Raw genomic sequence first — 11,602 nt, 5'->3', positions numbered from 1 at the left:
CCCCGGTGGCCACGTCTCTGCTGGGGAAGGGGGGGGTCATGCTACAGCCCCTCGCACCCCTCCCCAGCCCCATAGCCGGAGCGAAGCCTCCACAAAAGCCTTTAGTCCCTCTATAGACATTGGCTTGGGGTTGGAGGTCCTTATTGGGTGCCCACCCTCCTCGTCCCAGTTCTGTGCCCCAAATTCCCTTCCCTCCTTGCCCTGCTCGCATCTGGGGGATGTTGCTATACTGGGGGGACACTTACCCCTGCTCTGCATGGTCACTCCTGCTGTGGCCGGGGAGGGGAAGCATGGTTCGTGCCATCAGGGTGGCAGTGCCTCCATGGGCTGTGGCTGCTGCTGTCATTGTCACACGTGGACCAGAGAGCCCTCATCTCCTGTTTGTGATCCTTCGGTGATCCTGTGGCAGCAATGGGATGGGGCTCTGACTTGTCCCAGCGATGGCTATGTGCTACAGCTCATGGTGATGCTGTCTCACCCCAGGCGATCTCCTGTCCCCCCCTGTGTCAGTACAGCTGCCCAGATGTGTCCCTAGCATTTGTAGAATCATGGGTTTGGGTTGGAAGGGACCTTAAAGCTCACACAGTTCTAACCCCCTGCTTTCCACTGGAGCAGGTTGCTCCAATCCCCTTGTCCTGTCACTACGTGCCCTTGTAAAGAGCTCCTCTCCAGATTTCTTGTCATACTACTTAGGCGCTGGAGCTGCTCTAAGATCTTCCCGAGGTCTCTCAGCCTGGCTCCAGAGCAGAGCTGCTTCAGCCCTCGGAGCATCTCCATGGCCTCCTCTGGTCTCACTCCAACAGCTCCACATCCCTCTTGTGTTGGGGAGCCCAAAGCTGAATACAGCATCCCAGATCTGGAGAGCACTGGTTCTGGTGTGGGACACGCTTTGCTCACCTCCCCTCTGGGACACACCAGACCTGGTGGCCAAGCGCAGGGGAGCCCTGGGGACGGGCCGAGGTGCTCGGAGGAGGGCGATACCCTGTGCTCTGTGGTGCGGTCCAAGCGCCCATCCCCACCGTGCGGTGGTCGGGTGGGATGCCAGCCCTGTGCAATGACCGCGCACCCCAGCAGAGGGTGCAGCCTCCCCGTAAAGCGGAGCAGCGCTACCCGCGATCCGCAGTCCGGGAGGAGGGATGCTGGGATGCAGTCCTGGATCTGGGGAACCCCTTTCCCCTCGGAGCAGCCCCGCGAGAGCACAGCATCCACTGCATGGTGATGGTTGGTGGGACAGCAGACGGGTGGGCTGCACAGGCACCATCGCTACAGCGTGCATGTGCTGCTCTGGGATTGCCTTTCTTGTGGGGTCACTAGGGAGACTGTGTGCAAGCCAGCCGGTTCCTGTCCCAGCCTTAGATCCTACAAGAGTATCCTGATCCTTTGGAGTGCGACCTGTGGGGCTTTTGGAGGGGAGGGTTTGCACCGCTGCTCAGAGGTCTGCACCAGCACCTGGTCAGAGGTTTGCACTGTCATTTGGGTGGGTGGTTCATGGAAGGTTTGCACCAGCATTTGTGAGGATTCGTGGAGAGGTTTGCAGCAGTGTTCAGTGAGAGGATTGCATGAGGATTCAGGGGCAGATTTGCAGCAGCATTCAGGAGGTTTGCACTACAAGCAGGGGAAGGTTGCACCAGCATTTGGGAGGGTGGTGTGCAGGCCACAGGGGATTTCTGGGGACTGGGTCTCTGAGATTAGAGCAGGTGACAGGTAAGAGATGCTGGGGGCACCACCTTGCCCATTCCCTCGCCATGTCCTCCTGTGTCTGCCCAGGTCAGCTGGGAATGGTAAAGCTGCTGGTGCCTTGTTCCCAGTGTGCAGAGTGTGGCTGGGTGAGGGTTCAGGGGGGTTCTGCCCTACCAGCTTGGATCCTGTGTGGTGATCAGAGGGTGGTTTTGGGGTGCTGGCAGTGGGCACCTCACCCCCATGGTCCCCAGGACCTATGCTCTAGCGCCAGTACAGGAGCAGTAGCACAGCACTTACCACCATCTCCCCAGGTGAGGGTACCCTCCATGGGCAGATCCCATGGCATTGCCACCCAGAGCATCCCGGCCTCAGGCACACAAACCACCACCAGCTCCTCCTTCCTCCCTGTGCCCATCATCTTCCTCAAGGAGATGGATGCTCCTCCAAGGAGCTTTCACAGCTAATCCAGGGCCTACAGCACTCACTGGATTTTGTCTGGGGGCCAGCTGGGCACCACTGCTGTGGTCTGGATGCAATGACAGCCCACTGCAGCCATGGGGATGGGATGAAATGTACAAGTCCAGCTTTTAGCAGCAAGCTCTGTGTCCCCACTGACCCTATGGATGCTGCCAGGCTCTCCCTGGATCCAGTTCTCAAGCCCTGTCCTTCCAACCTTCAGCATGGGCACTGTGCAGTGAAACATCCCCCATGGTAGGTGAGCCCTTTCTGCAGCAGTCTGGTTCCCTCAAACCACTAGCAACAGCCACAGCTTTCCCTGCCTGGGAGCTCCATGGATGTGTCTAGCACTGGAGGAGCCTCCAGCTATGGGGTCTGCTCTCCAAACGCCTCCTTCTGAGACCATTGCTGTCTCCATGGGGTTGTTCTGGGGTTCCCAGCACCACTTCAAACAGTCTATTCCCAGCATCCAACCAGTGCCCAGTGCTCCAGTGTCTCTGTGGGCAAAGAGCACTCTCATCCCAGTGGATGGGTACTGCAGGGGCTGGGGCCCTTGTGGGGCCAGCCAGGCACTCTTCCTACTGTCTGCTGGCCAGGTGTGACATGGGGCACTCTGGTTTCCCTCCATCTCTTCCATGGGACACTTAGGGGACACAAGGAGCAGATGGGACAGGGACCTGAGGCTGTGTCAGGGTGTTAAACACAACACATGGGATCCCCAGAGATCCCTAAGGAGTGCCCACAAGTGTACGGTGCGGAGGCTGGTTGGACACAGCTGTTTAATGGATGCTTCTCAAGTACAGAGCTGGGGTTGCGACACACGCAGCCACAGCCGCCTCTTCGCCATGGCCATGGCTCTTATCCCCATCTTGGACCTAACATCCGAAATATCCCCATTGACCTGGCACGCCAGGGCGGTAAAGGAAGATGTCACGGCACTGGCGTGCCTCCGGTCTTGTAGCGGAGAGAGTCCCTGGGAGAAGGGGACCTGTGCCCTGGCGAGGGAAGGGGGGGCCGAGCGGGACAGAGCCCCCATCACATCGGGGTGGAGGTGAGAAGGGAGTGAGCAGGTTACTGAAGGTGCACCCCTGGTCTGTGCATGCCTGGGGGCACCCTGGGTGGGGGGGGGACAGGCTGAGGGCACTGCAGGGAAGGGGTCTGAGGGGCCAGGAGACAGCGTCTGGGACTGCTGTGGGGCCTGGGCATGCGTGGGGTGAGGTTTGCAGCGTCCCTGCTCCTTCTGTGGGCTGAGAGCATCCATCCACCTCCCTGGGACACTGGGTATCAACCCTGCATGGTGGGTGCTTCTCACTCCCAGTGGCTCTGGGCTCTGTCTCTTCCTCCTTCTCCTCACCCCAAGCACTAGTGCCCCAGTGAGGCAGGGATGCCACTTGCCATGCTGGAAGGGAGAGGGAGCAAATGGGGGACTGGAATGCTGAGCAGATGGGAGAGCATCCCATAGGACCAGGGAGACAGGAGAGGATGAGTGACGCAGGTGAGCGTTCCTGCACATCCTTGCTCTCCCACCCCCGGTGCTTTCTGTTCCCTGTGACCCTTCCCATACACTTCATGTTGGTCCCCAGACTCGAGACTCAGCCATGACCCCTGGGTGCAAGGATGGACTTACTGCGGGGAGAAGCCAAGTGAGGGTCAGCACCACGGATTCACCATAGCCACGACCTGAGCCAGTACTTGCACAGCCCCACGGGTGCTGATGCCGGCGGCAGGCACAGGTCCCCCCGCACTGCCCCACGGCGCTGGGGACGCGTGGGGGCTCTGCTGTCACCCCAAACCTACCCAGACGTGGCCCCAGGAACAAAGCAAACTCCACTTCTTCATGGGGACCTGTTGGCTGCAGGGCCGGTGGGTGACCGGGTGCTGTGGGGCTGGGGATCATGGGGACAACAGCTCCCTGTGCCCCACGGCATCCCCACCGTGGGACCGCACCCTACCCCTCCCCACCAATCAGACATCCCAAAACCACGCCCCTCTCCGTCAGCCAATCAGAGCCCGGCACCCGTCCTGTTCACAGCCAATCGAAAGCGGAGGCAGGTGGAGAAGGCAGCTCGGCCGCATCCTCGCCAGCCAATCACCGCCCAGCTCCGCCCTCAGGGGAGGGCAGGGCGGGGTGGTGGTGACGGGAGAGACCAAGGTGGCTCCGGACGGGGGGGGTTTAGGCGGGGGGCAGGAGGTGCAGGGCAGCGCTGTTGGGGCGGGCGGCCAGCACGAAGGCGACGTTGTCCCGCAGGAAGCCGGGCCAGTCCACGGGCCTGCGGGCACACGGGGGGTCAGTGTGGCTGCCCCACGGCTGCCCCACGGCTGCCCCACAGCGGGGGGTCCCCCCATCTCCCCCATCCCCATCCCACCTGGGCTCCTCCTGCTCTGGCGCACGCGGGGTCTTCTCCAGGCTCCTGCTGCTGCTGCTGCTGGTGGGGCTGCTCTCCGATATGGGCCCCACGTGGCTGATGCTGTGGGGAGGGGGATATGGGAAGGGGGCACCCGTCTGTGTGCCCAGCACCTCTAAGGGGTGATGGGTTGTGGTGATGGGTTGTGGTGATGTGTTGTGGTGATGTGTTGTGGTGATGGGTTGTGATGGCACCGCCGGCTTGCTCCTATGGGGTATCCCATACCTGACGTTGCAGGATGGCGGCTCCTTGTGGTGCTTGCGGAACCAGGAGTGCCGGGCACGGCGGCACTCGGCCTCCCCGATGAAGCCATCGTGGTCCTGGTCCAGGGCCAGGAATGCTGCTCGCACGCGCTCCCGCTCCTTGGGCGTCAGCAGCCGCAGCAGTGCGTTCTGGGGGCACAGAAGGGGATGGGGAGCACGGGTGTCATGGCCATGGGGGATGAATTGGGTGTCATGGCATAGGTGCTGGCTGTGGAGGGAGCTGGCCTTGGGTGTGATGGCCGTGGGAGTTATGGCAATGGGACCTGGCCATGGGTGCTGGCTGTGGGAGCTAGCCTTGGGTCTTATGGGGTGCTGGCCATAGGAACTGACCTTGTGTGCCATGGCCATGGGTGCTGGCCATAGAAACTGATCTTGTGTGCCATGGGCACGAGTGCTGGCCATGGGAGCCAGTTCCAGGTACTGGGGCCATGGGTGCTGGCTGTGGGAACTGGACTTGTGTGCCATGGCCATGGGTGCTGGCCATAGGAACTGCCATGGCCATGGGTGCTGGCCCTGGGAGCCGGCCATGGGAGCCAGTCCCAGGTACTGGGGCCACGGATGCTGGCTGTGGAAATTGAACTTGGGTGTCATGGTCATGGGAGCCAATCCCAGGTTCTGTGGCCATGGGTGCTTGGCCATGGGAACTGACCTTGGGTGCCATGTGCATGAGTTTTGGCCTTGGGTGTCATGGCAATGGGTGCAGCCCGCTGGAGCTGGCCCCTGGCCCCACAGCCATACCTGTGGCCGGAGCTTCTGCAGCAGCTGGATGGACTCATGGGAGAGGAAGTCGTGCCACTCAATGTGCCCCTTCTTGTCAGGGTCCAGGGCAGAGAACTGCAGGGTCACTTGCTCCTCCTGAGCCTCGGCCATGGGCTGCTCGAACTGCTGCTTGTGCACCAGGTGCTTGTAGTGCAGGAAGTCATCCAGGGACAGGGAGGTCTCTGTGGGGGATGCATGGGCTGTGCAGTGCCCAGGATGGGGGGGAATGCACCTCCCCAACCACCTGGGACCTGCGGTTGGAGGAATACACACCTGGAATGATCTTGCACTGCTTCATGGTCTCCATCAGACTGTACATCTCTTCATCCGTCAGCAGCAGGTTGAGGTTGTCCTGGGGTGGGGGGCAGAGAGGAGCCGTGGGACAAAGGCTGAGGTGTGGGACCCTGCTCCTCATGCTGTGGAGCACCCACCCCACAGCAGAAGCCCCCTAAGCCCCCCACCCCATGCACTCACGCAGTAGTAGCAGCTCCATCCCGTCTCGGTGTGCGCCGTCTCCGTCACCTCCACGGCGCTGTTGTTGTGCACGTAGCCCATGCGGCGCAGGCAGCCGTCGTGGTACACCCGGCTGCAGACGCGGCACGGGAACAGGCTCTCGGCCGTCCACACCTCACAGATCTCACACATCTCATCGTTCTGGACCTGGGGGACATGGGCAGGAGCTCAGAGGGGCAGCGGGCACAGGGGTGGCTTCTCAAGGTGGGGGTCAAGGTGGGGATGGGGGTTGGATGGGAGAGGGGGATTGTGTGGGGCTGGTGTAGGGAATCGGTGGTGGGGTTGTAGGGCATGGCTGGTTCGGATAGGGGAGGGTGAATGTGCATCATGAATGGAGGGTGCATGATTGGAGGGACTGTGGGGTTGTTGGTTGTTTGAGGTGCAGTGTGGTAGGTGTGGATGGCTGGGCTGTGGGTTGTAGGTTGGCTGTAGTGTGGATGGGTGGAAGTGCTGATCTGTGGGTTGGCTGGTAGCTGTGGATGGGTTAGCTGTAAGTAGGATGGGCTGGGGTGTAGGCTGGTTGGGGTGGGTGGATGGATGGGTAGGGGGGTAGGGTCATAGGTGGGCTGTAGGACTGCGGGCATAGGCAGATAAGCTGTTGGGTTGTAGTGGGTTGAGCTGTAAGGGTCTCAGTGTGGATGGATGGCTTGAGTTGTGGGCTGATAAACATAGAATCACAGAATAGGTTGGAAGGGACCTTAAAGCTCATCCATTTCCAACCCCTGCCACAGGCAGGGACACCTTCCACTGGAGCAGGTTGCTCCAACCCCTGTGTCCAACCTGGCCTTGAACACTGCCAGGGATGGGGCAGCCACAGCTTCTCTGGGCACCCTGTGCCAGCGCCTCAGCACCCTCACAGGGAAGAGCTTCTGCCTAAGAGCTCATCTCAGTCTCCCCTGTTCTGTCAGGTTCAAGCCATTCCCCTTGGCCTGTCCCTACAGGCCCTTGTCCCAAGCCCCTCTCCAGGTTTCCTGCAGCCCCTTTAGGCACTGGAGCTGCTCTGAGGTGTCCCCTTCAGGAGCCTTCTCTTGTCCAGGCTGCCCCAGCCCAGCTCTCTCAGCCTGGCTCCAGAGCAGAGCTGCTCCAGCCCTTGCAGCAGCTCCATGGCCTTTTCCAGACTCCCTCAAGCAGCTCCATGTCCTTCTTGTGCTGGGGCCCTCACAGCTGGAGCTGTCTGTGCCCAGCAGTGCCCTCTCCTCCCCACGACAGACTCCCTCCAGAGCACAGTTCCACACTCCCCCCCATGACATCTGCAGCCGCCCCACTGATGCCCTCCGTGGGGCTCCGCCGTGCCCGGTGTCCCTGCCCCTCTCACCTGCTCCCTCTGCAGGCCGATGTCGGGGGGTTCATCATCGCGCAGCTCCCTCTTTGGCCGGACGAAGGCCGGAGGCGTGAACCTGTTGGCCCTGTCGAACTCCTCCGGCTCCACACCCCGTCCGTTCCGCAGCCGTTCCCAGGCCGCCTTCCCTGCGCTGATCTCCTCGGGCTGGGACGGCCCTGCCGAAGCCTCGTCCTCCGCCTCCTGCACCGACTGCTCCAGCGTCCCCCGACGGCCGTCCCCTGCCCCTGCGCGCCGCCGCGTCGACGGCTGCTCCCGCAGCCCGTCCTTGAAGGCTGACACGGCCAAGCTCACCTTCTGCACCCTCTCCACCGTCTGCCGCCTGGACATCAGCACCCCCATGGCTCTGCACGTGGAAGGAGGTGTGCACAGGTAAGGGTGCTGTGCTGCTGCACCCCATCTCTGGCCCCAAGGGGGTGCCCCACAGCTTTCCACTACCTCAGGGGAGATGGGGCTGCGTGGTAAGGGGGTGCTGGAGTCATCTGTGGTGGCCATGGGGAGGTGGACCTGAAGTAGTGTGGGGTTCTGGCTATGGAGGGTCTGAGTGCCGCTGATGGAATTGGGACAGCAAGCAGGGAGCTGGTTTGGGGCACCCACATCCTGACTCCACATCCGTGCTCTGTAGGTTCCATGTTAACAAGGAACACATCCAGGCCCTTTCCACACCAGAGCAGGAATCCTGGCGGGATTTGGACCAGCTGTAACCCTGCCTTTTGTGTGCATCTCCTTTCTGCCTTGGAGAAAGCTTTGTCCAGCTGAGGGTGAGAGGTATCCTCCCCAGGCTAGGACATAGCAGAGCTGGTGCTGGGTCTCACCTTCCTTAAATCTCTCTTTACCCCCAGCCTCTCTTGAGTTCACACTCCAATGTGTACATGTGTGTGCTGCTGCTTTGATTGCTGAGCATTCTGCATCCCTCCAATGGCCCTGTGAAGAAGCTGGGCCACATAGGAGGGCTATGAGGGCACAGGAGGGAGTCAAACAGTGCATGGATCTGGGGCACATGGGTCCCGAGAAGGGGGGTTGCCCACAGGAGTGAGAGAAAACCTTCTCAGGGTAAAATAGGGAGGGCAACAGCAGCAGCAACAGCTGCAGCTGTGGAGAAGCAGGATTTGCTCTGCAGCGGTGTGGGGCACAACATCCCCCTGCGTGAGTCCAGCACTGGGGTTGCGCTGTGGAAGATGCTGCAGCCAAGAGAGGCATTCCCAGCTGGTGCCCAGAGACCAGGAGCCATCACTCACTGCGGGCCCATCAGCGCATCCATCTCCTGCACTGGGAGTCCCCAGGTAGCAGGATAATGAGCAGCAGCACTCACACCACACCAGGATCCCCCACTGCTGCGGTGCTGGAGGCCTGCACAGGGATAATGGTGCTGCCCCACTCCTGCGGTGCTGAGCGCGCTGGCAGGCGGCTCCAACATGTGATGTGTGTGATTCCCAGCCTGCCCCCTCTGCTGCGGGACCATCTGCCTGCTCATTCCCACGCGGAGCTGGGAGTGTGACACATGAGGGCCCCGTCCTGGCGCGCTGGTCCCTGCACACCCGTGGGGTATTGGCACCCATGGGTGCCCTGATAGTGCCCAGGCCTTAGCAAGGGTTGGGTATAGGGAAGAGCTGCAGGCACGTGTCCGAGGCACAGCAACAGCATCCCTGCGGCTGTGCCAGCGGGAGGGAAGACACTGGGGTGTCTCTGCCTCCTCACTGTGCCACCACCTCATGCCTGCATGGCTCAGGATTCATCAGCCGTGGGCAGCACCAGCACTGATGCTGGGCAGTGTTTTGGCTCTGCCTTCGAGTCATTGGGCTGGGGGCACTGCAGGGGGATCCCTCCCAAAGGGCTGTGTTTGCAGCACTGAGCATTGGCCTCATCCTGCTCTAGGTAGAAGCAGGGTGGAGATGGTGCAGAAGGGCTGTGCTCATGGAGAAGAGCAAGAAGAGGGATATGTGTGTCCCAGCACACCAGTCCCCTAAGTAGCTAAACTGGTGATCCTGGTCCCCAGCATGCTGGTAGCATCTCCCCACAGCGCTATGGGGCTGAGGATGCCACCCTGCAGCATGGCAGGGCAGCCATGGGGTGGCTGGAGTATGGGCCTGCTCTAATCCCCCCATAATCAGGTTCCCTTGGTGTTCATGGCATGGTCACCCATGCCCTGTCACTGCTGGAAGGTCCTGGGCCATTCCCCCTGCTTCCTGTCCCCTCCCGAGTGTGGTGTCAGTGGCTGATGTGTGCCTGGAGTCTGAAGGGCATCACTCCTGTCACAGCTTGTGTCTGTTCTCAGCCCCACTGCCCTCCCTGCAGCTACTGCTGCACAGCTGGGCCCTGCCTGCACATCTGGGGGCTGAATGGCTTCTGTCTCCAGACCCTGCTGCTTCTCCACAGGCTCCGATGCTCCTCAGATACCCCAAAACTGGTCTGTGCTCCCCAGGCCCCCCTATTCCCCATGTCCTATCTGACCCCCACACAGATCCTGGCCAGGCTCAAGGTCCTGCCAGGCTTTGGTGGTCACCCTTTTCCCAGGGTGTGGGGAGAGGGTACTGTGGCACCCCATAGCATCCCAGTTACATGTCTGTATCCCCATGTGTTTCTAGGGGATAACATCCCTGCTGCTATTTCTGTCCCCTGGTTGGGGACCCTGCTCACCTTGTCCTGAGGTGCCAGGGCATTGCCCTTGGTGCTGGGTGCCAGCATGGGGGCTATTTTTAGGTCCTCCCCCTGGAGGAGCTAAATCTGTGCATGGGCTGGAGCTGCCTGCAAAGAGCTCTGCCAGCACCAGGGCCTGTCGCAGCGGATGGTGGGCACATTCCCACCCCCTTCCCATCCCTTGCTCCCTGTCCCTGTATCCCTGCCCTGTCCCCTGGGCAGAACCCATTCCCCACACTCTTCTGGTGGGGATTTGCTCCTTGGTACTTCATCCCTGCAGCAAAACACTGAGTCAGAAGGCACTTATCCCCCTAGCACCCATTGACTCATCTTTCCCAGCCCCATGAATGGGGTAACTGAGGCTCAGAGGCAAGGCTGGTGCAGGTGGGGATGGGGTGCACTGGTGGGACAGGGCTGGTGGCACTGCAGGAGGAAGCAGCAGGGCAAAGTATCCCAATGCAGAGCCAGTGGTGCTTGCAGAGCCTCGTATCTAACAACAGGAATGGGGAGCACCTATGGCTGGTGCTGAGGTTATGGGGTGCCCAGCTTGACTGTGAGGGTGGTGGTGGGTGATGGGTGGGTGACAGGCAGGTGGGTGTATTGCGGCGCAGCCGGGTGTTGTGGTGGCTGCGAGTGCAGGATGGATGCGGCGAGGGTGCATGTCTGTGTATGGGGTGGATGCGTTAGTGGCGGATGTCCTATGGGGTGGATGTATTAGGGATGGATGTGCTAGAGATGGATGTGTTAGGAGTGGGTGTATTAGGGGTGGATGTGTATGGGATAGATGTGTTTTTAGGGTTGGATGTGTTAGGAGTGGATGTGCTATGGGGTCAATGTGTTTTTAGGGGTGGATGCATTAGGGGTGGTGGTATCCGGGATGGATGTGTTAGGAGTGGATGTGTGTGTTACGGATGGATTTATTAGGGATGGATGTATTAGGGGTGGATGTGCTATGGGGTGGTGATATCTGGGATGGATGTGTTAGGAGTGGATGTCTGCGTTAGGGATGGATGTATTAGGGGTGGATGTGCTAGTATCTGGGATGGATGTGTTAGGGGTGGATGTGTGTGTTAGAGATGGATGTATAAGGGATGGATGTATTAGGGGTGGATGTGTATGGAGTGGATGTCTTTTTAAGGTTGGATATTTTTAGGGATGAATTTGTGTGTATGGGGTGGATGTGTGTGTTATGGGTAGATGTGTTATGGTGTGGATGTGTTAAGGGTGGATTTGTTTTTAGGAGTGGATGCATTAGGGGTGGATGTGTATGTATGGGGTGGATGTGTTAGGGGTGGATGTGTATGTATGGAGTGGATGTGTATGGGGTGGATGGGTGTGTATGGGGTGGAAGTGTTAAGAGTGGATGTGTATGTATGGGGTGGATGGGTGTGTATGGGGTGGATGTGTTAGGAGTGCATGTATTTTTAGGGGTCGATGTATTAGGGGTGGGTGTGCGTGTTAGGGGTGGATGCACTAGCAGTTGATGTGTTACTGGTAGATCTGTTAGGGGTGGATGTTTATGGGGTGGATGTGTGTGTTAGGGTAGACAT

At 60.0% G+C, this 11,602-nt stretch overlaps 1 protein-coding gene across 1 annotated transcript; it reads right to left on the bottom strand.

The window, feature by feature from the left end:
• Window positions 1-4,309: 4,309 nt before the first annotated feature.
• Window positions 4,310-7,772, bottom strand: PHF24 (PHD finger protein 24). Its single transcript, XM_034073082.1, has 7 exons — window positions 7,392-7,772; window positions 6,038-6,223; window positions 5,837-5,915; window positions 5,543-5,745; window positions 4,767-4,933; window positions 4,503-4,604; window positions 4,310-4,406 (listed from the first exon to the last, which is right to left on the bottom strand). Exons 1-7 carry the CDS (start codon window positions 7,755-7,757, stop codon window positions 4,310-4,312), a joined length of 1,200 nt encoding a protein of 399 aa, XP_033928973.1. The 5' UTR covers window positions 7,758-7,772.
• Window positions 7,773-11,602: the final 3,830 nt, after the last annotated feature.

Source organism: Melopsittacus undulatus, chromosome Z (assembly GCF_012275295.1).
Source record: "Melopsittacus undulatus isolate bMelUnd1 chromosome Z, bMelUnd1.mat.Z, whole genome shotgun sequence".
NCBI classification, from domain to species: Eukaryota; Metazoa; Chordata; class Aves; order Psittaciformes; family Psittaculidae; genus Melopsittacus; species Melopsittacus undulatus.
Note: the sequence above shows the minus strand (reverse complement) of the source record. Positions and strands in the feature narration are given on the sequence as shown.